Source organism: Chiloscyllium punctatum, chromosome 5 (assembly GCF_047496795.1).
Source record: "Chiloscyllium punctatum isolate Juve2018m chromosome 5, sChiPun1.3, whole genome shotgun sequence".
In the NCBI taxonomy this organism is placed as follows: Eukaryota; Metazoa; Chordata; class Chondrichthyes; order Orectolobiformes; family Hemiscylliidae; genus Chiloscyllium; species Chiloscyllium punctatum.
In genome coordinates this window covers 40,538,434-40,566,339 of record NC_092743.1, presented here as the reverse complement: position 1 = coordinate 40,566,339, position 27,906 = coordinate 40,538,434, and the positions used below count along the sequence as shown (strand labels likewise).

Genomic DNA, 27,906 nt, shown 5'->3' with positions numbered 1-27,906 from the left:
TTCTGGACTCCCCGACCCCAGGGAAAAGACTTTGCCTATTTACCCTATCCATTCCCCTCATAATTTTGTAAACCTCTATAAGGTCACCCCTCAGCCTCCAACGCTCCAGGGAAAACAGCCCCAGCCTGTTCAGCCTCTCCCTATAACTCAAATCCTCCAGCCCTGGCAACATCCTTGTAAATGTTTTCTGAACCCTTTCAAGTTTCACAACATCCTTCCGATAGGAAGGAGACCAGAATTGCACGAAAGCGTGGCACTGGAAAAGCAGAGCAGCCGAGGCAACATCCAAGGAACAGGAGAATCAATGTTACAGTGATAAGTCCTTCATCAGGAATTCTCCTGCTCCCCTGGATCTGCCTGACCTACTGTGCTTTTCCGGTGCCTCATTTTTCGACTCTGATCTTCAGCATCTGCAGTCCTCACTTTCTGCTCGTCTCAGGGCAGAAGAACAACGTGTGCAATCTGTTTGGTGGAACTAAGAAACAAGAAGGGGTAGCAGACATTGGTTGGAGCTACAGATAGGCTCCTTACAGCATTGGTAGTGTGGGACATGGTATAAATAAGATGAAAGAAAATTGTGGCATATGCAATACAGAGATCACAACCTTGGTAGCCTTCCACCTTAATTTACTCCCTTACTCTCCATAAATTCCTGCTACAGGATCTCGTTTCTTTTTTTGCCCACGTTGTTGGTACTGTCATGTACCATGACTGCTGGCTGTTGACACTCCCCCTTCAGAACATGCTGCAGCTCTTTGAGACAGCTCTGACCCTGACACCAGGGGGTGACATACCATTCAAAAGTTTGGTTTGTTGCCACAGAACCACTTGTCAGGTCAGCTTACAATTGAGCCCTCGATCACTAAAGTTCTCCCACTCTTCCCTCCCCCCGCCGTGCAGCCGAGCCAATTTTGGTGCCACAAACTTGATTTTCCCTGTGAGGCCATTCTCCTCGTCCACCCCCACAATTCCACGTCTTCGCCCCCCCCCCAATGTCACAACAGTATCCAAAGTGGTATATTTCTTTGAGGGGGGAATGGTCACAGGGGTTTCTTGCACTGTCTGCCCATGCTTCATTATCTTCTATTGGTCATCCAATACTTTTTTGCTTCTGTCGCCCTTACTTGTGGTATCACCAGCTTGTTCATTGTGCTTTCCATGATGAACTCAGTATTATCGATGCTCCATATGGGTCCATCTGCAGCTCCAGTCATTCCATGCATGGATAGTCAACATGGACACTGTTGCAGGAAGAGAATTCCACAGGGCCGATGTTCCCTTGCCATTGTGATGGCTTACTAACTGCAAATAATAAACTAGGAATCAATTACTCCACCTTACTTACTGCTCACCAATCTCTTGCTATTCATAAAAGACTGCAAATATCAAAAATAAGGATTTACGCTCTGTTCCTTTCTTATACCCTCTTCAAAACTTGCTTTTCTATTGACTTCTGTGTCTTCAACAAACCTAGCAATTACAACTTCAGATCCTTCATTGAAGTCACTAGTATAAATTGTTATAAGTTTAGACCCGGTATTGATCCCTGTGTACATCACTCATTACAGTTTACCACCCTATTATTGATTCATTTGTGTCTCTGCTTCCTGTAGCCAGCCAATTTTTTGTCCATGCCCAATATAGCACCCTACACTACAAGTTCTAGTTTTTCATAATAATCTTTGATGTGGCAGTTCATCAGATGCTTTCTGGAAATCTAAGTGCCGTACATCCACAAGTTTCTCTTTATCCACGGCATGTTACTTGCCTTCAAAGAACTCCAAAAAGTTGGTTTAATAAGATTTTTCTTTCACAAACTGCTATGACTGCTGATTACTGTGAACTTAGCTAAGTACCTTCCCAAAACATCTGAGGAATAGTGTCTAACATCTGTCCAATAGGCATTAAGTCCTGTAGTTTCCTGATTTCTGTATTTATTTTTTGAATAAAGATGTTACTTTTGCTTTTTTTTCCCCCAATCCATCAGAACTTTCCCCAAATCAATGGAATTTTGGAAAATTGAGACCAATGCATTAACTATCTTATTAGCTACTCTTAAGACCCTGAGATAAAGTCCTTCAGAACCTCAATTTGCCAGACCACAGCTGCAACAATTTAGTAAATATCCATTTCCTGGTTATTATAATTTTCTTGAATTCCTCCTTGACCTTTATTTCCTGATATAAAGCTACTTCTGGAATGTTACTTATATCCTCTATTATGAAAACCAGTGCAAAATACCTTCCAATTAATCTGCTCCTTATTTTCTGTCTTTCATGACCCACATTTGCTTTATGTGGGACCAGTGCACGTTTTGTTGACATTTTTTTTAAAATGTTGTTTTCATATTTCTACCTAGTATTTTTCTCTTTGTTCAAATATTCTTTCCACATTGTTTTTGTCTGTCTATTTTTAAAAATTCTATCTAACATGCTGACCTGCCATCCACCCTTGTGCAGCTCTTTTTTTAAGCTATATTATTTTAACTATGGATGTTTGTACAAGATGATTAGGGGTTTAGATAGGGTTGACAGTGAGAACCTTTTTCCGCGTATGGAGTCAGCTGTTACTAGGGGACACAGCTTTAAATTAAGGGGTGGTAGGTATAGGACAGATGTTAGGGGTAGATTTTTTACTCAGTGGGTTGTGAGTTCATGGAATGCCCTGCCAGTAGCAGTGGTGGACTCTCCCTCTTTATGGTCATTTAAGCGGGCATTGGACAAGCATATGGAGGTTATTGGGCTAGCGTAGGTTAGCTAGGCTTCGGTCGGTGCAACATCGAGGGCCAAAGGGCCTGTACTGCGCTGTATTTTTCTATGTTCTATGTTAGATCGTCTTTTTGGATTATATCTAAATCTGTATATTCTGAAATATCCCCTACTGCACCTCTATTAAACTGTTCTTCAACCTAATTTGCTAGTCACTTCAGCTACCTCTGCCTTCATGCTCTCACAATTGCCCTCGTTTAACAATGAGTTGCTCTACCTTAAAGTGAATGTATGATTACTTCATGTTATGGTCGCTGCACCCTTGACGTGCCTTCTCAACCAAGTCATTCATTCATTCTATCTCTTTGTTCCTTCTTCTTTGGCAGTGTCTCAGGGTTGAGGATGACTTTCTTCCACTCCAGGGAAGTAGGTTCTGCGGTAGCTGAATTGTCCAATCCTAGAGCTGTAGACTTTGCCACAGGTGGGGCAGATGGTGTTTAAGACCAGTGGGTAGAATGCTCTGCATTCTGTGTGCTCTTTCTCATGCTTGCACTTGGCCTCCATGTGCTGCACTCAATGGCACTCAAAATGATTGGCACTTTCACAATGCTTCTTCTCCTTGTACATTCTGAGGTATACAATGTTGGATTTGTTTAAGGAAACTTTCAGAATGTCCTTGTGGTATTTCCTCTGCCCTCCTATGATTGCCTACCATAACAGCTGGGCTTTGTACCATACCAGATCCAAAATGGACTGCTCTCTAGTTGAGAGTTAAGGTTGATTAGGGACCTGGACTAGGTTGCCTGAGTCTTAATTTGCATCAAGATTTGGATGACTTGCTATTTTTGGAAGATAGAATATGAGTGTGTTGTCATGTTCAAGCCTAGAGGAAACAAATACATGAATGAAGGTTTCACCATCAGATGAGCTGAGGCTGGATAAAGAAGTAAGGCAGTGCTAGAGTTGAAATCTATGTTTAATCTTTGTTTCCATTGTTCACGTGTTATTGCCAAGTCCAGCATTTGTTACCTGTACGTTATTGCCCTTGAGAAGGCAGCTCAATCACCAATTGAACAGCTGAAGCCTATCTTTTGTAGACATGCCCGCTGTTCTCACGGTGGATTTGCAGGGTTTTTACACAGCAGCAATGAAGGAGCAATACTATAGTTTCACATCAGAATTGTCTGGAAGGGATGTTCAGGTACATTTTGGTGGTACAGATCACAGCTTTGAAAGATAATATTTGAAGAGATTGGTGGATTGCTGCAGTTCTTGTGTGTGGTACGCACTGCTGCAAATGTCTATATATGGTAGAGAGGGTGAATTAATAAGGTTATAGGTTGGATGCTAATTAAGTAGGCTGCTTTTTCCTCTGTAGTGTCAAGCTTCTTGATTGTTGTTAGATTTGAATTCCGAAGATAAATGGAGTGTATCCTTCACACTCGTACCTGTTAGATGGTGGACAGATTTTGGAGATACAGGAGGTGTGTTTGCAGCTGCACAATTCCCAGGCTCTGATTTGCTCTTTTACTCAAAGTAGTCATGGCTGGTCTCGTTCAGCTTTTGGTCAAGTGCCGAAGTGAATGGAGGAAACAGAGAAAAGTGGTGATAGAGCAAGGGATTAATTAATACTGATTGCATCGATCAGTTGACAGCTAATAAGAATCTGAAGGGTCAAATAGTTCGGGCGAGAGGGAAAGTTAAAGGAAATTTGTCCCAGTGGGCTGGTAGAAAGAGCAGGGCACCTAACTGAATCGTCTCAATTTGAAACCTGTTCAAGACGAAGTTTAGGGGTTTGACTTGTGACACTTCTTGTCTGCAATACTCATGCTACTGGGTTAGACTGTTTCCATAATTCTGTTTTTTCTCTTTGACTTTTATTGATCATTAAATTCTGTTCAAACGAAATGGTTTGAAGAAAACAGCTGGTAATCAAGTCATAGAGACATACAATACAGAATGCCCATTGAGTTCGCGCCAATCCATCTGCACTCATCCCACTTTGCAACCCCTGTCCCATAGCCTTGAATGTTGTGATATTTCAAGTGCTCATACAAGTCCTTAAATGTTCTGAGGCATCCTGCCTGTATTACCTCTCCCGTACATTCCAGATTTCCAATATCCCAAATGGGAAGCCTTCAGAAATGAGATAATGAGATTCCAGAGACAAGATATTCCTGTTAAAGTGAAAGGAAAGGCTAGTAGGTGTAGGGAATGCTGGATGACTAAAGATAATGAGGGTTTGGTTAAGAAAAAGAAGGAAGCATATGCCAGGTACAGACAGGATAGATCGAATGAATCCTTAGAGTATAAAGGCAGTAGGAGTATACTGAAGCAGGAAATCAGGAGAACAAAAAGAGGAGATGAGGTGGCTTTGGCAAATATATTAAGGAGAATCCAAAGGATTTTTACAAATACATTTAAGGACAAAAGGGTAACTAGGGAGAGAATAGGGCCTCTCAAAGATGAACAAAGCTGCCATTGTGTGGAGCTGCAGGAGATGGGGGAGATCGTAAACAAGTATTTTGCATCAGTGTTTACTGTGGAGAAGGACATGGAAAATATAGAATGTAGGGAAATAGATGATGACATCTTGAAAAATGTCCATATTACAGAGGAGGAAGTGCTGGATGTCTTGAAACATATAAAAGTGGATAAGCGCCGAGGACCTGATCAGGTGTACTCCAGAACTCTGTGGGAAGCTAAGGAAGTGATAAGATGGGCCCTTTGCTGAGATATTTGTATTATCGATAGTCACTGGTGAGATGTCGGAAGACTGGAGGTTGGCTAACGTGGTGCCACTGTTTAAGAAGGGTGGTAAGGACAAGCCAGGGAACTATAGACCAGTGAGCCTGACCTTGGTGGTGGGCAAGTGTTTGGAGGGAATCCTGAGGGACAGAATGTACATGTTTTGGAAAGGCATGAACTGATTAGGGATACTCATCATGGCTTTGTGTGTGGGAAATCATGTCTCACAAACTTGATTGAGTTTTTTAGAAAAGTAACAAAGTGGATTGATGAGGGCAGAGCAGTAGACGTGATCTATATGGATTTCAGTAAGGTATTCAACAAGGTTCCCCAGGGGACACAGGTTAGCAAGGTTAGATCTCATGTAATACAGGGAGCACTAGCCATTTGAATACAGAAATGGCTCAAAGGTAGAAGACAGAGGGTGGTGGTGGAGGGTTACTTTTCAGAATTTAGATTAGATTAGGTTACTTAGTGTGGAAACAGGCCCTTTGGCTCAACAAGTCCCACCAATCCTCCGAAGATCAACTCACCCAGACCTATTCCCCTACATTTACCCCTTCACCTAACACTATGGGCAATTTAGCATGGCCAATTCACTTAACCTGCACATTTTTGGACTGTGGGAGGAAACCAGAGCACCCGGAAGAAACCCATGCAGACATGGGGAGAATGGGCAACCTCCACACAGACAGTTGCCTAAGGTGGGAATTGAACCCAGGTCTCTGGCACTGTGAGGCAGCAGTGCTAACCACTGTGCCACCATGCTGCCCACTTGAGGCCTGTGACCAGTGGAGTGCCACAAGGATCAGTGCTGGGTCCACTACCTTTTGTCATATATATATATAAATGATTTTGATGTGAGCATATGAGGTATAGTTAGTATAGTAAGCTTGCAAATGACACCAAAATTGGAGGTATAGTGGACAGCGAATAAGGTTACCTCAGATTACAATGGGAAATTGATCAGCTCCTTGAAAGTAGAGTCGCAGGTAGATAAGATAGTGAAAAGGGTGTTTCTTTATGCTTTCCTTTATTGGTCAGAGTATTGAGTACAGGAGTTGGGAAGTTATGTTGCAGCTGTCCAGGACATTGGTTAGGCCACAGTTGGGATATTGCATGCAATTCTGGTCTCCTCCTTATCGGAAAGATATTGTGAAATTTGAAAGGGTTCAGCAAAGGTTAACAAGGATGTTGCCAGGGTTAGAGGATTTGAGCTATAGGGAGAGATTGAATAGGCTGAGGCTGTTTTCCCTAAAGCGTCTGAGGCTGAGGGGTGAGCTTGTCGAGGTTTATAAAATCATGAGGAGCATGGATAGGATAAATAGCCAAAGTCTTTTCTGTGGGGTCGGGGAGTCCAGAACAAGAGGGCATAGGTTTAGCGTGAGAGGGGAAAGATATAAAAGAGACCTAAGGGACAACGTTTTCATGCAGAGGGTGGTACTTGTATGGAATGAGCTGCCAGAGGAAGTGGTGGAGGCTTGTACAGTTGCAACATTTAAAAGACATCAGTTGAATCTATGCATAGGAAGGGTTTGGAGGGATATGGGCCAGGTGTTGGCAGTTGGGACTAGATTGGGTTGGGATATCTGGTCGGCATGGACGAGTTGGACCGAAGGGTCAGTTTCCATGCTGTGCATCTGACTAAAAATCTGTCCTTTAATCCATTCTAACCCACTTGCCTTTACAATTAGGCCACCCCATTATTGACTATTCAACTAAGGGGATTAGCTGCTTCCTGTCCACCATATCCATGCCCCCATTCATCATGCACACCTCAAACAAGTCCCTCCTCAGCCTTCTGTTCTCTAAAGAAAGAAACACCCAAGCTAATCCAGTTTCTCTTTATGCTTAAAATGCTCAAACCCAGGCAACATCCTATAAATCTTCTTTACACCTACTCCACTGCAATCATATCCTTGCAATTGTATATCGCCCAAAACTGCACAATGTATTCCAGCTGTGGGCGAATGAAAGTCGTGTAGAACTCCAGTGTAACCTCCAGACCCTTTATAATTTTTGCTATGGCAAGTGTTTGTATGCTGCTTTAACCAACCACCCTTTTAAACTGTACTATTGCCTTCAGGTATCCCTACGTTCTTCTGAGCTTCCTTGTCCAGCTATTCATTGAGTGCTCCCCTATCTTGCAACTTGTTCCAAAGTGCATCACTTAACAGAGTTAAATTCCATCTGTCATTGATCTCCCCATTTGAGCAACCTGCCTGTGTCAACCTGTAAGCTAAGACCCTTTTTCCTCAAGGTTAACCACCTGGCCAATCTTCTTGTCATCCACAAATTTATTTCTCATCTATCGATATCTTGTATGCCTCACTCTGTGTAAGCACCCTATGATTTTTAATGTCCTTGTTTGCTATGATCTGCCTATCTTGCTTGCAAAACACATATGGCCTTCTACCACTATCCCTGTCTCCTACCAGTGAGCCAATTTTGGACACAACTTGCTAAGTTACTCTGGATCCCATGCACTTTTAACTTCTTTATCAGTCTTCTATGTGGGACCCTATCAAAGGCTTTGTTGGAATCCACATCAACAGCTCTACAGTAACTGAGCTGGGGTGGAGAGGGTCAAGAGCATCAAGTTCCTCGGAGTGATAATGGCCAACAATCTGTCCTGAACCTCTCACATAGATGTGACGGTCTAGAAGACACAACAACGCCTCTTCTGCTTGGGCGGCTTAGAAAATTTGGCATGCCCAAGGACCCTCACAACCTTTCACAGATGCACCACAAAAAGCATTCTATCCTGGTGCATCATGGCTTAGTATGGCAACAGCTCTGCCCAGGACCGTAAGAAACTGCAGAAAGTTATGTGCATAGCTCAGACAATCACGGAAGCCAACTTCCCATCCATGGACTCCATTAACGTTTTTCATTGCCGTGGAAAGGCTGCCAACATCATTGATGTTGGCTGTCACCCTAGTAATACTCTCTTCCAAACTCTTCCATCAGGCAGAAGATACAGAAGTTGCACACATTCACTAATAGGTTCAAGAACAGTTTCTTCCCTGCCTTATTAGAGAACTGAGTGGACCTCTCTAATTTCAAATCCAATGTTGATCTTGCTCTGCGCACCTGTGCATCTGTAATGTTGTATGCCTTGCTCTGTCTCAGCAAAATATGATTTTTTGCTGTGATCTACTTGTCCTGTTTGCAAAACAAAACTGTTCACTTCACTTAGGTAGATGTGACAGCAATAAATCAAATCAGATCAAATGAAAAAAGCTACATCACCTGGACCGTCCTCATTTACATACTTGGTCATCCTCTCAAAACAATTTAGTTATATTTGTTCGTCATGATCTTACATTGACAAAGCCAAGTTGACTACCCCTGATCAAATCTTGCCTGTCCAAGTGGAGGTTAATTCTGTCTTTCAGAGTTATTTCAGAGAGTTTTGTTATCACTGATTTCAGACCCTCTAGTTTCTCGTTCCCTGGTTTATCCCTGCCACTTTTCTTTAAAAGTACGTTAGCTGTCCTCCAGTTCTTTGGTACTTCCTCTATGGCCAGTGAGAATTTTAAATTTTGGTTGGAGCCCCTGTAATTTCTCCCCTCTCCTCACACAGTAAGAGAGGTTAAAGTCCCCAGGGTGTGTGTGAATGAGGTTTGAGTCCTCTGTGCAGTCCTGGGATTAGAGTCCCCTGGGGTTAGGGGTGTGATTGAGGTTCAAGTCCTCTGTGTGGTCCTGGGGGTTAGAGTCCCCTGGGGTTAGGGGTGCGATTCAGGTTAGAGTTAGCGGCATGGTACTGGGGTTGAAGTCCCATGGGATGAGTTCTGTTGAGGTTTGAGTCCTCTGTGCGGTACTGGGATTCGAGTCTATTGAGTGGGTTGATTTGAGGTTCGGGTCCTCTACGCTGTGCTGAGGCTCGAGCTCTCTGTGTTTAAACGAGGCTCGAGGGTTCTGTGTTTAAGTAGGAATTGAGTGTTCTGTGTTTAAGTGAGATTCGGGTTCTCTGTGTTTAAGTGGAGTTTGAGCCTCTGTGAGGAATAAAGTGTGAAAAGGGCTAAAGTCCCCTTGTGGCGAAATTTGAGGTTCTGTCAGTCTTCGTTCAAGAAAAAGCACGAGAAAATGGGGGCGGCACGGTGGCTCAGTAGCTAGCACTGCTGCCTCACAGCACCAGCGTCCCAGGTTCAATTCCAGCCTCGGGTGACTGTCTCTGTGGAGTTTGCACATCCTCCCCATGTCTGCATGGGTTTCTTCCGGGTGCTCCGGTTTCCTCCCACATTCCAAAGATGTGCAGTTCAGGTGAATTGGCCGTGTTAAGTTGCCCTTAGTGTTAGGTGCATTAGTCAGAGGGAAAATGAGTCTGGGTGGGTTGCTTTTCGGAGGGTGGGTTTGGAGTTTTTGGGCCGAAGGGCCTGTTTCCACACTGTAGGGGATCTAATCTAATCTAATCAAATCAAAACGCTGAAGTTAAGATTGTACTCATACTTGGGTTGAAAAATGAAAGTTTCAATGTAAATTGTGCCATGCTATGAGTGTTTGAAGTTTCAAAATTTTGGATTTTTAAATACTGGTTTGGAAAATCCTTTTAAGTAACTGTTTTGCCTTGTTTGAATCAGAATTTCAATTCAATATGTTTTATGAGCTATGTAATGGGGCTGATTTTGTTTTTACATTGAAATTGTACAACATTATGTCCTATTTAAATGTATCAAACTTGTAACCTTAAAACAAATTGATTGAGTGCCTTGAGCCCCTGATTTGTTTGAAATTCTACAATGCCTGTTTAAAAAAAAGTTGTGTCAATGGTCATGCTGTAGCCAGATGAGAGTATTATATTAAAATATCTTTGCTGTGTTTTTAATGCAGAGTGTTCACAAAAATGTTTAGTTAAGATTTTCTAGAGAATATTAGAACTTGAGGCTGAGCTGCTTAAATTCTGTTAATTATTGTTCAGACTTCATTGGCCCCCTTCATATTGCACATTCAAAGAATGTTGATCCCCACCAAGTTGCCACTGAAATTCCCACTGTTTTATTTGGGAAGCTTCATTTGGAGAACATATTTTAATATATTCAGCATTTGTTTCCCACAAATATTTGAGATTTGAATCTGAACTGATACTGCCTCTTCAACCTCTAAAGCCCAGGAAATATTTTGTTGTTTTCTTGCTTATAACTCTTCACATTAGCCAACTATCAATTTGTTGAAAGAGAATAATTCTTGAATAACCTGAATGGAGGCCCCGAGGATTTGATTTTGGGGCCATTGATTGTTCTTTATAATTGACTGAATTCTTTAGGCAGTACAGTTGAGAAGTTTATGGATTGTATAAACTTGATAATGTCATAAATAGTGAACAAAGTAATAGACTTCAAGAATTCAAGCAATGTTGAAATAGGCAGACACAATTTAGTGTAGTTAAATGTGTGACTGTCTTCATACTGATAACCACCTTGGCAAGAAAGGAACGAGAGACAAAATGCAAAGATACTTTCAGCATCTAACATCTTCTCCAGAGTTTCTCCATTCACAACAAAGCATGGCTTCGGACCACTGCCCACTCCTTCACAACCTGATTCAACAGATTCAATCAGTTCACCAGTCATGAACCCAAAGGTCCCAAAAGATTAGAAAGATGGCTTTAGAGTAGTGCTCCTGGGCCAGAGCCCATCCACTCCAATCACTTTTTGTTTTTTCTATTGTTTTTCCTCTCTTTTTTCTTGGGGGTTTTTTTCTCTCTTTTCCTTTACTTTTCTCTTGTTCTGAGCAATCACAGGAACTGGCATCAGAGTTGGCGGCTGTTATGCTGGTGGAGATCACATCAGTGTGATGTACCCAGTGGCAAAAGATGGTGCCTGAGGATAGGGGACTTTGTTGTTTGTTGGGTCTGGTGCTGTTGACAGAGTAGTGGTGGAGGAAGGGCTTCACAGTGATGTTGAGATGGGCGCAGCAGCAAGAACCGCGACTCCTACATTGGTTGGTCCAGTGCTGGCGGTAGCAGGGTGATAGTGGAGGAGTATCAGCCCAACAGTGAATTATCACACCTGAGGATGGATGATTTCGACATTGGTTGGCACTGGTGTAGATGGCGGTGAAGAGGTGGAGTAGGGATAGCGGAGCTGATGTCATTAGCTATTTTATTTTCCCCTGTTATTCTTAAATCACTCATATAGTTTGTGAATAATTTTGGTCCCAGCACTGACCCCTGTGGCACTCCATTAGTTCCAGTTTGCAGTCCTGAAATTGTCACCCTGATCCCAACTCTGACTTCTATTAATCTATCCTTTATCTGAGCTAATATGCAACCTCTGATGCTATGATTTCTTATCTTATTTAAAGGACTTAATATGTGGTACCTTATCAAACACCCGGTATTCGAAGTATATTACATTAAGTGGGCCTAGAATGCGTATGAAATATCCGTTTTTTGATTCTGTCTTTTTTGAGACTAGCTTGATTGACACCACATCCACAAGCATCCACTCCCTCCAGCACTAACACTTAGTAGCAGCATGTGTACTATCTACAAGATGCATTGCAGAAATTGACGAACGATTCTTCGACAGTACCTCCCAAACCCACAAGCATGGGGAAGCAGATACATTGGAACGTCACTGCATTTAAATTCCCTCCAATCCCCTCACCATCCTAATTTGGAAATTGATATCATTCCTGTTGCTGGATCAAAATCATGGAAATACCTCCCTAATGGCATTGTGTGTCTACCTACAGCATTTACTTTTCTTCATTCAGGGGATGAGGGCATCGCTGGCTAGGCAGCATTTATTGCCCAGGGGGCTGTTAAGAGTCAACCATGTTGCTGTGGTCTGGAGTCACATGTAGGCCCGACCAGGTAAAGATGGCAGCATCCTTCTCCAAAGGACATTAGTGAGCCAGGTGGTTTTTCCGACAATTGACAATGAGTTCGTCATTGTTAGATTCTTAATTCCAGATATATTATTGAATTCAAATTCCACCACCTGCTGTGAACCCAGATGCACAGAATGTATTTGCATGTCTGGATTAATAGTCCATCCATAATACCAGTAGACCATTGCTTTCCCTGGACTGCAGTGGTTCAAGAAGGCAGCTCACCGTTATCTTCTCAAGGGCAGCTTGGAATGGGCAATGAATGCTGGCTAGCCAGAAATGCCTCTGTACTATGAGTGAATAAAAAGACGACCAAGTATTGGGGATAGCACGAAACCATAGAGACAGAGCAGATGCAATTGTATTTTTCTCCAGATTTGCTTTTATTTATATGCAATTTTTCTTTAAAAATGTCTTGCCATGGATATAAAAGCAGGATGCACTTCAGTGGGTATGCATGTATGTATATTGAAGGTGACAGGCCAGGTTTAGAGAGCAATTGAAAAAGCAATATGGTATCCTGGTATTTACTAATAAAGGTATAGAGTACAAAAGCGTGGAGGTTCTTTTTATAAGTTAATTCATGGAATATGGGTTTCACTGGTTGGGCCAGAATATGGTTATTGAAGTTTTGTACTTGAAATGTTTATTGGGTATTTAATATGCTTATTGAGGTGAAAAATGGTAGATCTTTGGAGAACCCAGATAAGCCATCCTGTTTTGATCTCTTCTGAGTGTGACATTTTCTGGTATTTCAGTTTGTCTTACTTGAAACTAAATTTGAAGATAAATTCATGTATTTATTACCTCAGATGTCCTGATATTTACATTTTTCCGTGCAGACATCGACGATCAGAGTGGCGATGGGCCATGGAAAGAGCAGCAATTGTCAACCGTTGGACATGGTTGCAAGCTCAGGTGTCTGATCTGGAATATCGAATAAGACAGCAGACAGACATATACAGACAGATCCGTGCGAATAAGGTACGTTGTGCAGAGGTTGATATCGACTCAGAAGTTTTATAACTTCTCCCAAATTACAGGAGAACTTCAGCTGTTTAAAAGATTGTTCATTTCAGTTTTCATTCAGAAACATCAATTGATTGTGCAGTGAATGTATGTGTATGGTGACTCTCAGGTGAAACTACCACTTGCCTTCTTACTATAATAAGAAAGCAGTTCTATGGCTTGGTGGGTCATTGGCAACTTTATATTTTACCTTTGTGATGAGTTGTGCGATGATGTCTAAAATAATGGAAATTTGCAAACATTTTGAAAAAATATGTTTAACAATATTGTCAAAATAATAAAACAATTTTGAGGATATTTTATAAATATTTTTATTGAAAACTTTTTCAAATCTTTTACAAAGCAACTATATTTAAAAAAAAACAAAATACAAGAAGATAGAGATAGTATGTCACACTGTGGATTTTTAAAAACAAAATATTTGGAAGAAAAATTTTGAACAGCTTTGGAAAATACAGCATAATTGGATCTATCAACTTTCAAGAATTGTGAAGGGCTGAATGGTCTCCTTATTCTTACAAGGACCAATGAAACTATTTTCCATCTGAATAACAATATTTTACCAGCATTTAATGTCCAATTTGTTTATTTCTCATTTGTATTTATTCATGTTCAGCTTTCTTTATTGCCTCTGCAAAGTAAATACGTAGGCCTACTTCTAGCCATGTCCCCATAATCATCACTTGCCGTATGAAATTAGCTGCACCTTAAAATTTCATACATATCAGCAAGTTTAAGAAACTGAAATTTTGCCCCAACTAAAATAGCACAGTATTTTCTTTTCGTCTTAGTGCTTGCAGATCTATCTGGAGGTAGTATGCCTGCTCTTCATATTATGACTGGAAGGACGGAATCCTGCTTAATCTTAAGAGTTTCCATCTCCATTGCCAAGACTTACCACTTTGTTACGTTGTCTTTCCCACTGTTTCTGCCTTACCCTAGCCAAAATTATCTAGCTTTTATTGCCTAGCCTTTCCTACCTCTGCCCTCAAGTCCACAAATTCCATTTCAGTCAACACACAATTTGCTGCTTGATCTGCACAGAAATTCACCCTTTTTAATTTGTAAAACTCAGTTGGCTATATTGATTAATTACTCAGATGATTTTAAGATCCTTACCCTTTCAAATTTACTGCATCCCTCCCTCAAACATATTTTTTAGATGTCTGTTTTACTTCTCAGCTCCAATATGATTTTTCTCTCACTCGTACTCAGCTATTGATCATTGTACTTTCCAGTCATCGTGCTCTTGGTAGTCCAACTTAAATCCCTCCATTTTTCCAATTCTGTCTCACTTTTCATGTTGGAGAAGTATACCTCATTTGAAATGATGAATAGATGCTAAGAAAAATTGCTTTTTTGCAGTATGCTATGTCAGCATTTTATACAAACAGTAGCTGGAGTTGGTTTGACAGGAAGTTTGCAATCCTTTTAGTCCACAACCGTAGTTGAACAACAGTTTCTTTCCATGGGTGTTGCCTGTGATCTCCAGCATTTTTTGTTTTCAGATCAAATTCGAGGGTCTGCAGTAGTTTCTCCTACAGCAATTTATCACCACGGTTTCTCAAACTGGGGTCAATATTCCTTACTTTCAACTCCTATTTGACAAGAGAAAAGAGTGCTATGGTTTCATTTTACAAATATTACCAGGATAAAAGAATTACTTTTGATGGCCTGCTGGTTTTCCCTTCCCATCTTATTCCTTTGTAAATTTCACTTGCCTTGGGATCATGTTGTGTTTCATGTTCCCTCAAAATTAAGTGCCCAACTCTTGTGCTTATCTGCATGACTGGGTCAAGAATAATTTCCTATTGAGTGATCTGATTTCTCAATTTAATATAAGTACATGATAAATGAATAAATTTATGACTAAAATCTAGGTGGATTATTAACATGTGTGATTTACCCGCTGTCCGGATCATACCCAAGAGATAGAAGGCTCATTTGTGTTTGTAGTTGAATAGGCAAATACCTAATGAATTTTTCAGATATTCCTAACTTGTATATTGAATCACGCACACAATAGTCTTCTGGTGACTGGTATATTTTACTTCATGAAGGCTAAGATTTCACTATACAATTTGAAACCTTCAAAATGTGTGTTTGCGTGCTTTTTAAGCTTGTTCATTGGATGTGAGCATCTCCGGCAAGGCATTTATGATTACACATACATGATTTCCCCTTGAGAAGTTGGTAAGGAGCCACTTTTTTGAATTGCTGCAGCCTCTGTGGTTTAGGTACACCCAAATTGCAATTAAGGAGGAGTCATAGCTGAGGAATACAGTCCAGTCTATCCGTTCTTTCCTCCAAGCTCAGACTCTCCTGCCCAAACAGCATCCTAGGAAATCTCCTCAGCATCCTCTTGAGTGCAGTCACGTTCTTCCTATAATGAGGAAACAGAAGTGCACACAGTGTTCCAAAATACTACCAGCTTTTTACAGTGTTCCAGCATAACCTCAAATAAAAGCAAAATATTGCAGGTTCTGCAATCTGACATAAAAACCGAAAATGCTGAAGGAATTCAGCAGCACCTGTCAAGAAAGAAGTTCATGTTTTCAGGGCCGCATGATTTCCTTGGAACTGAAAGCAGCTGGAAAGTTATGGTTTTTATGCTAGTAATGGGGAGAAGGAACAAATGGAACTGGGTTAATGGTAGTTGTCTTTCCCCTCGGATGGATGATTTCAAGACTCGGGCACACTTTTAAGATGAGAGGAGAGAGATTTTAAAAAAGACATGAGGGGCATATTTTTTACACACAGTAGTTCATACATGGGACGTAACTGCCTGAGGAAGTGGTGTATGTAGGCACAGTTACAATGTTTAAAAGGCACTTAGATAAGTCATTAACAGGAAAGATTTGGAAGGATATGGACCAGGAACAGGCAAGGGGGACTAGTTTACTTTGGGTCAATGTTTGGTATTGACTGTTTGGACTGAAGGGTCTGTTTCTTTGCTCTATGACTCTTTGTTGGTGAGTGTGTCCAGAGCTAGACAAATGCAGTGATAATGGTGATAAAGGAGTGGTATGTGTACAAACTATTAAAGTGTTAGCTGAGAAAATGGATTTGCTCTGTGAGTGCAAAACCAACCAGACGCCATCAAGTAATGGGAGGTGGGAAATGTAAGAAAAATAGAGTACAGGGCTTATAAAGCCTCACAATTTAAAAAAAATAGAGTACACTGAAGTTGTGGAGCTCAATATTTAGTCGTTGAGCAACTGAATTAAAAATTAGAAGCTGTTTCTCCAGCTTCTGTTCAACTTTTTCAGCCTAAGAATGGAAAAGTTAGCGTGGGAGCATGGTGGTTAATTGAAATGACAGGAAGGATGGGGTCATTTCAAACAGCAGCTGAGGTGTTTTGCAAATTGGTCACCCCATCTCCATTAGGTTCTGCCAGTGTAAAGGAAGACTGCATTGGGAGCAGCAAATTCATAGCTCAGCTTCACCTGAAAGGTGTGTTTGGGGCTTTGGGTGGCAAGGAGGAAGAAGGTTAATGGGTACATGTTACACCTTCTGCGATTGTTTGGGGATGACATGGGGGAGTGAAGAAGTGTCAAGAGTGATGAAAGAGCAGACCAGGGTGTTACAGAAGCAATGCTCACACTAGAGTAGAAGATGTCTTTGCAGGAGGTTGCAGAAATGGCAAATGATAATCTTTTGAATATGGAGACTGATGGGGTAGAAAGTGAGGACAGAGGGAACTCTCCCATTATCCTAAGAAGGAGGGGGAAAGGGTGCAGGCCGAGGCATGATTCAGTTATATTCATAGATTCATACCTTACATGCCATGTCTCAGACAATGTTATCCTGTTCCAGAGCAAGACAGTCTAACTAAGATCGTGGCACTGTGATATACAGTTGGGTGGAAATTTCCCTGGCAGTCCCCAACATTTATCCTGGACCCTGTGAAGTCTTGTGGCATCTGGTCAAACATGAGCAAGGAAACTTGCTGGTTGCTATGTACCGCCCTAACTCAGCTTCTTGGCACTTGGAGGAAGCAGTTAGGGTGGCACAGGTACAGAATGTGGGAGACTTTAGTATCGACCACTGTTGTGGGCCAGTCACCACAATTTACTTTTAATTTGAAAGCAGCACTTGAATTTTATTCAGAAATCTCACAATCAAGTACTGAAACAATGATTTGAACTTTATTGCATGCTGCAACCAAAATAAGATTCAAGCAAGTTAAGCCTCACAATTAAATTTAGCAATAACCCAATTAATGGTGGAATTTAGCTCCAATTCCAACCAGCATTGTCTGTTTCTGAAAGTATCCAAGGATCCTTGTGCAGTATTGTTCTTCGAAGTTCTTCTGTTGAATTGTTCTGGTATTGGAATTTTCAACAGTATTAGCATCCTTCAGTTCTATAATGTGATATGATTGATGATTCTTCAGATTTTTCCATCCAACTTATTGACGACTACTCTGAAACCCTCAAGTCCATAGCTTGCCTTCTTATCAGAAATGGCTTCCCTGTTGCTTGTTACATTTTATATTGACTGTCTGAAGATACAGCCTTCCTGCAGTTAAGCAGCCAATTATCAACAAGATGTCAAACCATTTTGTTTATGTAGCTTCGATATCTCCTTTTCCCGACAATGGAATTGTCCCAGACAACTGTCTGTCACAGTGCCACCATTTTAGTTGGGTCTGTCCTGCTCTGGAACAGGATAACATTGTCTGAGACCTGGCATGTAAGGTATAAATATAACTGTCTGTTTTCATTTCCATATACATTTTTCCTTGTTCCTTAATATTTTATTCCAGACAGAGTTATTGCTGCTTCTTTCAATTCATGAACAGATATGAAAGTTCTAAAGTTTATAATCTCACACCACTACGAGTATTTTTGCATTCCCTAATACTGACTGACCTGGTTTAGTCCTAAAGAACACATGCTAGACTGGGCGGCACGTGGTGAACAAACCAATAATAAGGAAAAATCATACTTGATCTCACCCTCACTAGTGTACCTGCAACAGATGCACCTGCCCATGGTAGGTATTGGTAAGAGTAACCTCCATATAGTCCTTGTGGAGACACAGCCCCATTTTCTCATTGACCATCCCTCCTCATGTTGGGCAGCACTGTCACTTGTGCTAAATGGTGTAGACTCATAACCGATGTAGCAGTTCAAAGCAGGGGTTCAGTTAGACACTCTGGACCACCACCAGAAACAAAATTGTTCTCCCAGCCAAATCTGAAGCAACGTAGCTTAGCATATTTCCTACTCTACCATTACCATCAATCCTGATTCAATGAAGACTTTTGGACCCATGCCAGGATAAGTGCCAAATATACCAAAAAAGTATGTGTCGATCTGATGAAGCTCCAAAAAAGGACTACTTGCATGTCAAGGAAAATTAGCAAGTGGCAGGCAGAGCTGAGTGATTCCAAAATCAACAGATCAAATATAATCTTGGCACCATTCAAATCATGAATGGTAGTGGACATTTAAATAATCCATTGGGGGAGGTGACTCCTCAAGTAACCCCTTTTTCAGTGGTGGCAGAACCAGCATGAGTACAAAAGATCAGGTTGAAGCATTTACCAGATGGATGACCCATCTCAGTCTCCTCCAGAAGACATCTGTAGCACATATGCTCTCTGCAGCAATTTGATTTGCTTCAGTTGATATCAAAAAGATTTTTGGAGGCATTGGATATGCAAATGACTTGGACCCTGACAACATTCTATTCATCGTGTTGAAGACTGGTGTTCCAGAATTTGCCATGTCCAAGCCAAGCTGTTGCAGTCAAGCTACAATACTGATATTTACCTGATGATGCAGAAAATTATCCAGCTATGTTCTGTGTGCTAAAAACTGGAGAGATCTGACACAATTAATTACCATCCTATCAGCTCTTCATCATCAGTACAGTAGTAGAAGATGTCATTAATAGTGATATTAAACAGCACTTGCTTAGCAATAACTTGCTGAATATGCTCAGTTCAGTTTCTGCCAGAGCTACTCAGTTTCTGACACTCATAACAGCCTTGGCTCAAATGTGGGCAAAAGTGCTGAATTCCAGAAGTGAGATGAGAGTAACAGACTGTCAGGCAGAGGCTGGTATCTAGTAAGCCTAGCAAAATAATGTTGGTGGGACACAGAGAAGATTCTCATGTATTTGTTCAAGTTCAGTCATCTGCATTTGTGCAAGAATTCCCCAGGATAGTGACCTAGACCTACTTCTCTTCAGCTGCTTCATCCATGACTTCTCCTCCATCAAAAGTTTAGAAATGGGATGTTCACCAATGAATACACAATGTTAAACTCCATTTGCGACTCAGATTGACTGAAGCAATGCATGTCCAAATGTGGTAAGAAATGAACAATATCCAGGCTTGAACTGACAAGGGGCAAATTACAGTTACTCTACACGTGCCAGGCAATTACCATCTCCAAAAAAAAAATAGAATCTAACTATCATCCATTGACATTCTGTCGAATCTCCACTATCAATTTGGGTGGGGTTACCATGATCAGAAGCTGAATTAGCCATATAGAGCAATGACCACAAGAGCAGATCAGAGGCTCGAAATGCAGCGGTGAGTAACTCAACACTCGGCTCCCTAAAGTCTGTGGCCATTTACAAGATACAAATCGGGGATGATGGAGTACACTCCATGCGCCTGGATGTGTGCAGCAACAACAAATACTCAAGCTTGACTTCATCCAGGACAGAGCAGTCTGTTTGAAATGTCACCGCATCCACAAACATTCAGTCTTTCCACCACTGATGCCCATTGGCAGCAATGTTTGTCATCTACAAGATGCACTGTCGGAATTCACCATGGTACCTGAGAGAGCATTTTCTAAACCCCATAACCACAACCTTGTGGAAGGACTTGACAAATTTGACATAGGGTGTTTTGTCTTGTGGGTGAATCCAAACGTAGGGGCACTGATTTAAAATCATGTTTTGCCCTTTTTCGACAGAGCTAAGGAGAAGACCTTTCCTTCAACGGACCATGCGACTTTGGAATACTGTACCTCAGAAAGCGGTGAAGGCAGGGTCATTAAATATATTTAAGACAGAGCTAGATATCTTTTTGTTCGGTAATGTTATTGGGGTTAGATGGGAATGTGGAACTTGAGGCACAGTCAGATTAGCCATGATCTCATTGAAACATGGAGTAAGCTAAAGGGGCCGAATAGCCCTATGTAAAGACCATTTACTTTTGGGACCGTTTTATAGACCAATGATTCCTGTACATTTTAAAAGCAAGTTACCTGACACATGTAAGTGGTGTTTACCACTGCTGACTGTTCAAGTAGTGGAAGAGGTTTCCACAGACGAGCTGGAGCTGGGTGGTGTGTATGAAGGGAGACTCAGTCAGCAACAAGTGTCTGAATTGTTTGATAGAATTGACAAACTGTCAGCTTTCTACCTGACAACAATTGAGATTGGCTCCTATGTCGCTGAACAGCTTGTAAGTATGGCTATTTGATCAGAACCCTTTGGACCTCTGAAAAAGAAATGTACTTATCCTTCCCTCTGCGTAAAAAAAAATCCTCAAACCTGAAGAAAGCCAGTTTATTTTCCCTAATCACTTGCAGTAAGCTGTAGTTTTTAACCAGTAAGTCAGAGACTTTATCAGTTGTGAACCAGTCATCTTGTGCCTTCTGTAAGCAAGTGGAAGTACCTGGAGAAGGAAAGTTGAAGCAGCAGGACCCATTGATCCAAAACGATCACCTCCAGAAATTCTGTAGACAAGGACAATTGAACTGCCTTCTCAGTCTTTCCCTCTACCCAGTTTGTCTGGTCCATAACCAGTCCACTTTGCCCTTGCTTTTTACTATTTATGTGGCTACAGAAGATGTACAGATACCTTTTTTAATTAGTTCTCAATCTCTTTTTATACTCTCTTTGTTGTTTACTACTCCACTGAACTTTTGTGTCTGCCTCCTATGCATGCGTAGGTGAGTTTCATTCGGGAATTAGCATTTTAACAAGTTGAGAGTCGATGATTGATATTGCCCAGTTGTAGCTCGAATCAATTATTTATAGCTAATAATCACTGCCTTTAAGGAGAAAGGCAAAAGGCTGTGTGAGAGAGAACAGTACTTCTTTAGAGCCTGAGACAGCATTGGAGCTGTCAAGTGGGTGTGGATGGGGGTGTAGAGAGAGAGAAAAATGTTGTGGGGAGGCGGCATGGTGAGAGTGCAAAAGAAACTTCAAGTGGATAAAGCAGGTTGCCTCAGAATATGACACAAAGGGAAAATAAAAATGAGTTTCGACACTTGATGAATGAACGCAGAGCTCACCAGGAGATAGAAAAAACAAAAATGTAATGAATTGCTTGCAAGTTAATGTGGTATCTCTTGCTTAAGGCTGCCAATGTTCAGAGACTAATGTATTGGGAAGCTTTTCGAAGACTGTTTTGTCATGACCAGTGTGTTAATTACTAAATTTAAATCTGAGATACAGTATGAACATTTGTAACCACCTCTTTCACATACATATTCCAGCTTAGCAACAATGCGATGGAAGTGCATTTTGCTGTGACCTCTCCAGCATACATGAAGTGTATTTATGTTATTGGCTTTTCAAGTGTTGAAATATTACTTAGGTTGAAAAACTTGTATTAGCTTACACCTGTTCTCTTGAGCCAATTTGAAAGCTATGATATCTTAGAAAATGTTGTTTTCCTTGTTTGTTGTGGCTTTAAGTTTGATGGGTTTGATAATTTTTGAGGATATTAATGCATTATGTTAACTCTGCTTCTGTGAGTTCAGATGTATGTCAACAAAAGGCATGACTGCATCACCTAATAAAGGAGTTAGTGAGAATGAAAAATGAGCCCTCAAAAAGAAAAATAATCTGTGCCCTTTTCTGTCCACAAAAAATAACTGATTATATTCACCCTGGCTAATTATTGCCCTATCAGTGTAACCTCAACCATGAGTATGATGGAAGAGATAGTTGACCTCAATATCAAGCAGCATTTCCAGCAGGGCCACTCAGCATCTGATCTTATTATGGTCTTGGTCCAGCATGGAAGGACATAAGAGCTGAACTTCCAAATGTGAGGAGAGAGTTGACTGTCCTTGGCATTGAGGCAGCAAAGTGTAGAAAGAGGTCGATCAGTTCATGTCTGTGCCTGTTCGCCAAAACAGCAAGTGATCAGGCATCATAGATTCATAGAGATGTACAGCATGGAAACAGACCCTTTGGTCCAACCCGTCCATGCCGACCAGATATCCCAACCCAATCTAATCCCAACTGCCGACACCTGGCCCATATCCCTCCAAATCCTTCCTATTCATATACTCATCCAAATGCCTCTTAAATGTTGCAATTGTACCAGCCTCTACCACATCCTCTGGCAGCTCATTCCATGTACGTACCACCCTCTGCGTGAAAAAGTTGCCCCTTAGGTCTTTTTTATATCTTTCCCCTCTCACCCTTAACCTATGCCCTCTAGTTCTGGACTCCCCGACCCCAGGGAAAAGACTTTGTCTATTTATCCTATCCATGCCCCTCATAATTTTGTAAACCTCTATAAAGTCACTCTTCAGCCTCCAATGCTCCAGGGTAAACAGCCCCAGCCTGTTCAGCCTCTCCCTGTAGCTCAGATCCTCCAACCCTGGCAACATCCTTGCAAATCTTTTCTGAACCCTTTCAAGTTTCACAACATCTTTCCGATAGGAAGGAGACCGGAATTGCACACAGTATTCCAACAGTGGCCTAACCAATGTCGTGTACAGCCGCAACATGACCTCCCAACTCCTGTACTCAATACTCACTCCCTGGATATCTCCATAATTCCGCACATTCTTCCTTTTCAGATAGTATTTAACTCCCTCTTAGTGCCTTGATTGAACCTGCTGTCTCTACATGCAGAAGTATCCACATTCCAGATTTCAATCATTCACTGCCTGAACAGTTTTTCTACATGTGTCCTTGGCTCCTTTTGCCAGTTACTTTGAATCTATGCCCGCCTTGCTTTTTCACTACCTCTCTGAACATTCCATATTTCGTCTGGTTCTCAGTTCCATTATCCACCTGACATCTGACATAGAGTCTTGCTTCTAACCTTGATGTTTATGTTTTTCATGACAACACAAGTAGTTTTACAATGTAAAAAATTGAAACAAAATGAAATTTATCTATCTTATTTTGTTTTTCTTACCAAATGTGAATCTTGTTGGTGCTCCATGGGAGTTTTGCGAAGATGAGCAGTTTTAAACCAGCACATGTGCATCTCATGGATAATACACACATTGATTTGGTATTTGATTTTCATGAATGAAGTCCAGCTTTGTATAAGTATGATTTGGAGCTGGCGGTGTTGGACTGGGGTGGACAAAGTTAAAAATCACACAACACCAGATTATAGTCCAATAGGTTTATTTGGAAGCACTAGCTTTCGAAGCACTGCTTCAAAGGTTAGTGCTTCCAAACAAACCTGTTGGACTATAAGCTGGTGTGTGATTTTTAACTTTGTATAAGTAGGTTCTTTTAAATGTGACTAACATTTGCAGTGCCGTAAAATAAGTCATTTTTGGTATCATCAGGCCCTTTTTTAAAAAAAGGATGATATCTTCAAGTTACTCAGAAACCAATCCTGAAACTGCAGGTGTTTGGGCACAAAAGGCTCAAATTGTCCTGAGGGAGAGAGATTCTTGAGCCAGAGTCCTCCTGTCCCTCCTCCTCTGTTGCTGGCTAGGCCAGCATTTATTGTTAATTAGATTAGATTAGATTTCCTACAGTGTGGAAACAGGCCCTTTGGCCCAATCAGTCTACACCGACCCTCCGAAGAGTGACCCACCAAGACCCATTTCCCTCTGACTAATGCACCTAACACTACGGGCAATTTAGCATGGCCAGTTCACCTGGACTACATATCTTTGGGTTGTGGGAGGAAACTGGAGCACACTGAGGAAACCCACACAGACACTGGGAGAATGTGCAAACTCCACACAGACAGTCGCCCAAGGTGGGAATTGAACCCGGGTCCCTGGCGTTATGAGGCAGCAGTGTTAACCACTTACGACAGATAAGAAGAAATTCCTTTTCTCAGAGATTGTTAATCAGTGGAATTCTTAACTGCCCCTGTGAACTGGATGGATTTTCTGACAACAATTGTTTCGTAGTCATCATTAGATTTTGAATTCCAAATTTTTATTGAATTCAAATTCCACCATGTGTCAAGGTGAGAAGTTGACTTTGGTGAGGGTACTAGAGTTCGTTGGTGTGTTCTTCCACTTGACATTTGAGTATTCTGCATATATTTTACTGTGAAAATTCCACAGGCAAATGCAGACTATTCTGTTACATTCCTGACTTGTTTTGTGAGTTGTGGACAGGCCTGGAGAAATCATTCATCTAGTTACTCAGCACATAATTCTCAGACTTTGAACTTCTCTTGTCACCACACTATTTCTACGGCTGGTCCAGTTCTGTTTCTGGGCATTTGGAGCTGCCAGGATGTTCATAGTGGGTAACTCAGCAACACTAATGCCATTAAACATCAAGGAGAAGCAGTAGCATTCTCTCTGATCATTGCCTATCACTTGTGAAGAGTGAATGATTCTTGCCATTCATCAGACCAAGCTGCAATCTTGTCTTGTACTTCTGCACTCCCACCCACACATGCCCCCTCTCATGGACTTACCCTTTTACACTCTCAGTCACACGCATTCACATACTCTCTCACAGACACACACACTCCACACACCCACATGCACGTACACACGCATATAAGCTTGTGGGCTGAATTTGTATTGCAGGATTACATTTTATTTTGCTCAAAAACTGCATAAATCCATGTAAGATTCTGTAAATGCCATTTTTAGGAATAGAATCAGTCTGAACATTGGGGCACAGAGAGCCTCACATAGGGCACCTCACACTTTCAATGCATTATCTGAGCTGACATGGCACCTATTGTTAAAGTTCACTTGAGAATGTAACTTCTTTTAAAAAAAATTCTGGGATTTACATGTGAAAAAACTGAAACCAACATGGTCACTCTAAAAGATGAGAGATTTAACAAATAATCCAGGTTTATTCCATATATAATCTCAGTTGCATCACACTAAATTTTTACTATAGATTCTCGGTCTTATGATCTTATTCCACAACCATCAGCTGAAAACCTATTCTTTATTAAGTGCAAGTTGGAGATCTTATGGGTAAGACAGACACTTAAGTAATTGGATTGACATATTGATGGCAACAATATTGCAATTCCCAGAGACGTGGTTGAGGGAAGGGCAGGACTGGCAGCTTGGCATTCCAGGGTACCTGGAGGGAGGACAGAAGACAGCTTTTACCCTTTGTTGAAGGGTCAGAAATGGGCAGCACAATTTTCAAGTGAAAGCTGAGTTTTAGAGGGGACTTGAATAAAACTTTTTTCACCGAGAGAGTGGTGGGTGTCCAGAATGCGCCAACTGTGAGGGTGGTAAAGACAGGTAACTTCACTTTTCAAAAGTATTTGGATGAACATTTGAAATGTCATAACACTTATGGCTGGGCCAAGTGATGGAAAGCAGGACCTGTGTAAATTTAGCTGAGTTTTGGCAGCAATGGACTCTTCTATACTGTATGAGTCTCTGAGAAAGTGAGGACTGCAGATGCTGGAGGTCAGAGTTAGTGCTGAAAAAGCACAGCAGGTCACGCAGCATCCGCGGAGCAGGAGAATCGACATTCCGGGCATAAGCCCTTCATCAGAATGTTTGGGGTGGGGGTGGGTGGAGGGAAGGGGGCTGAGAGGTAAATAGGAGGGTGGGGGGGAAGGTAGCTGGGAAGGAGATAGGTGGGGTGATAGTGATAGATCAGAGGGGAGGGTGGAGTGGATAGGTGTGAAGGAAGATGGATTGGTAGGACAGTTCAAGATGGCAGTGCTGAGTTGGAGGGTTGGATCTGGGATGAGGTGGGCGGAGGAGAAATCAGGATACTGGTGAAATCAGCCTTCAAACCATGTGGTTGGAGAGTTCCAAGGCAGAAAATGACGTGTTCTTCTTTCAGGTGTTGGGTTGCTTGGATTTGGCAGTGGAGGGGGCCCAGGACTTGCATGTCCTTGGCAGAGTGGGAGGGGTGTTTAAGTGATCAGCCACAGAGCGGTGGGGTTGTTTGGTGCATGTGTCCCAGAGATGTTCCCTGAAACCTTCCATGTGTTGGCATGCTGTCTCCCCAATGTCGAGGAGACCACTTTGAGAGCAACAGACACAATAGATGAGGCGTTTGGATGTGCAGGAGTCTATGATCAGGGAAAGGATGTAAAAGAAGAGTTTGTTTGCATTATTAATTGAGAAGTCAGTTACAGCCATAAGGAGGGGCAATTATCATGGAAGGGTCTTCAAATGAAGATTTGTGGGTACAGCTCAAGAATATAGAGGGAGCAGTCACACTGCTGGGAGTGTTTAATAGACCCCAGACAGTCGGAGGGCAATGAAGGAGCAGATGTGGAGTCAATTCACTGAAATGTGTTAGAGCAATCATAGAATAATCATATTAGTTAATTAAAACTTCTCTAGCGTTAATTGGGAAAGATAGTATAAAGGGGCCAGATTTCCTGAAATGTATTCAGGAGATATTTTTATGTCAACATGTAGAAGGTTCACCAAGAGACACAGTGCTGGACCTAATTCTGGGAAATATATCTGGACAGCTGTTGAAAATGGGAATGCATTTTTGTAATAGTGCCACAACACTATATACTTTAAGTTTGCTATGGAAAAGGAAAAGAAAAGCCTGCAAAAATTAGTTTTGGATTGAGGAAAGGCATATTTTATGAAAATAAGACAGAATATACCCAAAGTAGACTTGGAACAGTTAATTGAAGGTAGATCTGCAGCAGAACAATTGGTTGCACTGCAGGGTTCGGGAATCCCACTTCGAAGCAACAAGTCCAGAGAGCCTGGATGTCCATGAATATTCAGGATAAGAGGGAGAAAAGAGAGGCTTATAGAGTCCTAGAGATATACAGCACAGAAACAGACCCGTCGGTCCAACTTGTCCATGCCAACCAGATATCCCAGTCCAATCTAGTCCCACCTGCTAGCACCCAGCCCATATCCCTCCAAACCCTTCCTATTCATATACCCATCCAGATGCCTTTTAAATGTTGCGATTGTACTAGCCTCCACCACTGGCAGCTCATTCCATACACATACCACACTCTGCGTGAAAACGTTGCCCACTAGGTCTATTTTATATCTTTCCCCTCTCATCCTAAACCTATGCCCTCTCGTTCTGGGCTCCCCACACCGCAGGGAAAAGACTTTGTCTATTTACCCTATCCGTGCCCCTCATGATTTTATAAATCACTATAAAGTCACCCCTCAGCCTCCGACGCTCCAGGGAAAACAGCCCTAGCTTATTCAACCTCTCCCTATAGCTCAAATCCTCCAACCCTGGCAACATCCTTGTAAATCTTTTCTGAAACCTTTCAGGTTTCATAACATCCTTCCGATAGGAAGGAGACCAGAATTGCACGCAATATTCCAACAGTGGCCTAACTAATGACCTGTACAGCTGCAACATGACCTCCCAACTCCTGTACTCGATGCTCTAACCAATAAAGGAAAGTATACCAAACGCTTTCTTCACTATCCTATCTACCTGCGACTCA

At 41.7% G+C, this 27,906-nt stretch overlaps 1 protein-coding gene across 1 annotated transcript in view; it reads left to right on the top strand.

The window, feature by feature from the left end:
* Positions 1–27,906, top strand: part of LOC140477017 (KAT8 regulatory NSL complex subunit 1-like) — a 160,308-nt gene that overhangs the window by 95,308 nt on the left and 37,094 nt on the right. Inside the window, exon 2 of the mRNA XM_072570119.1 lies at positions 13,136–13,277. Within this exon, the coding sequence (XP_072426220.1) occupies positions 13,136–13,277 (142 nt within the window). The remainder of the gene's footprint in view (positions 1–13,135; positions 13,278–27,906) is intronic.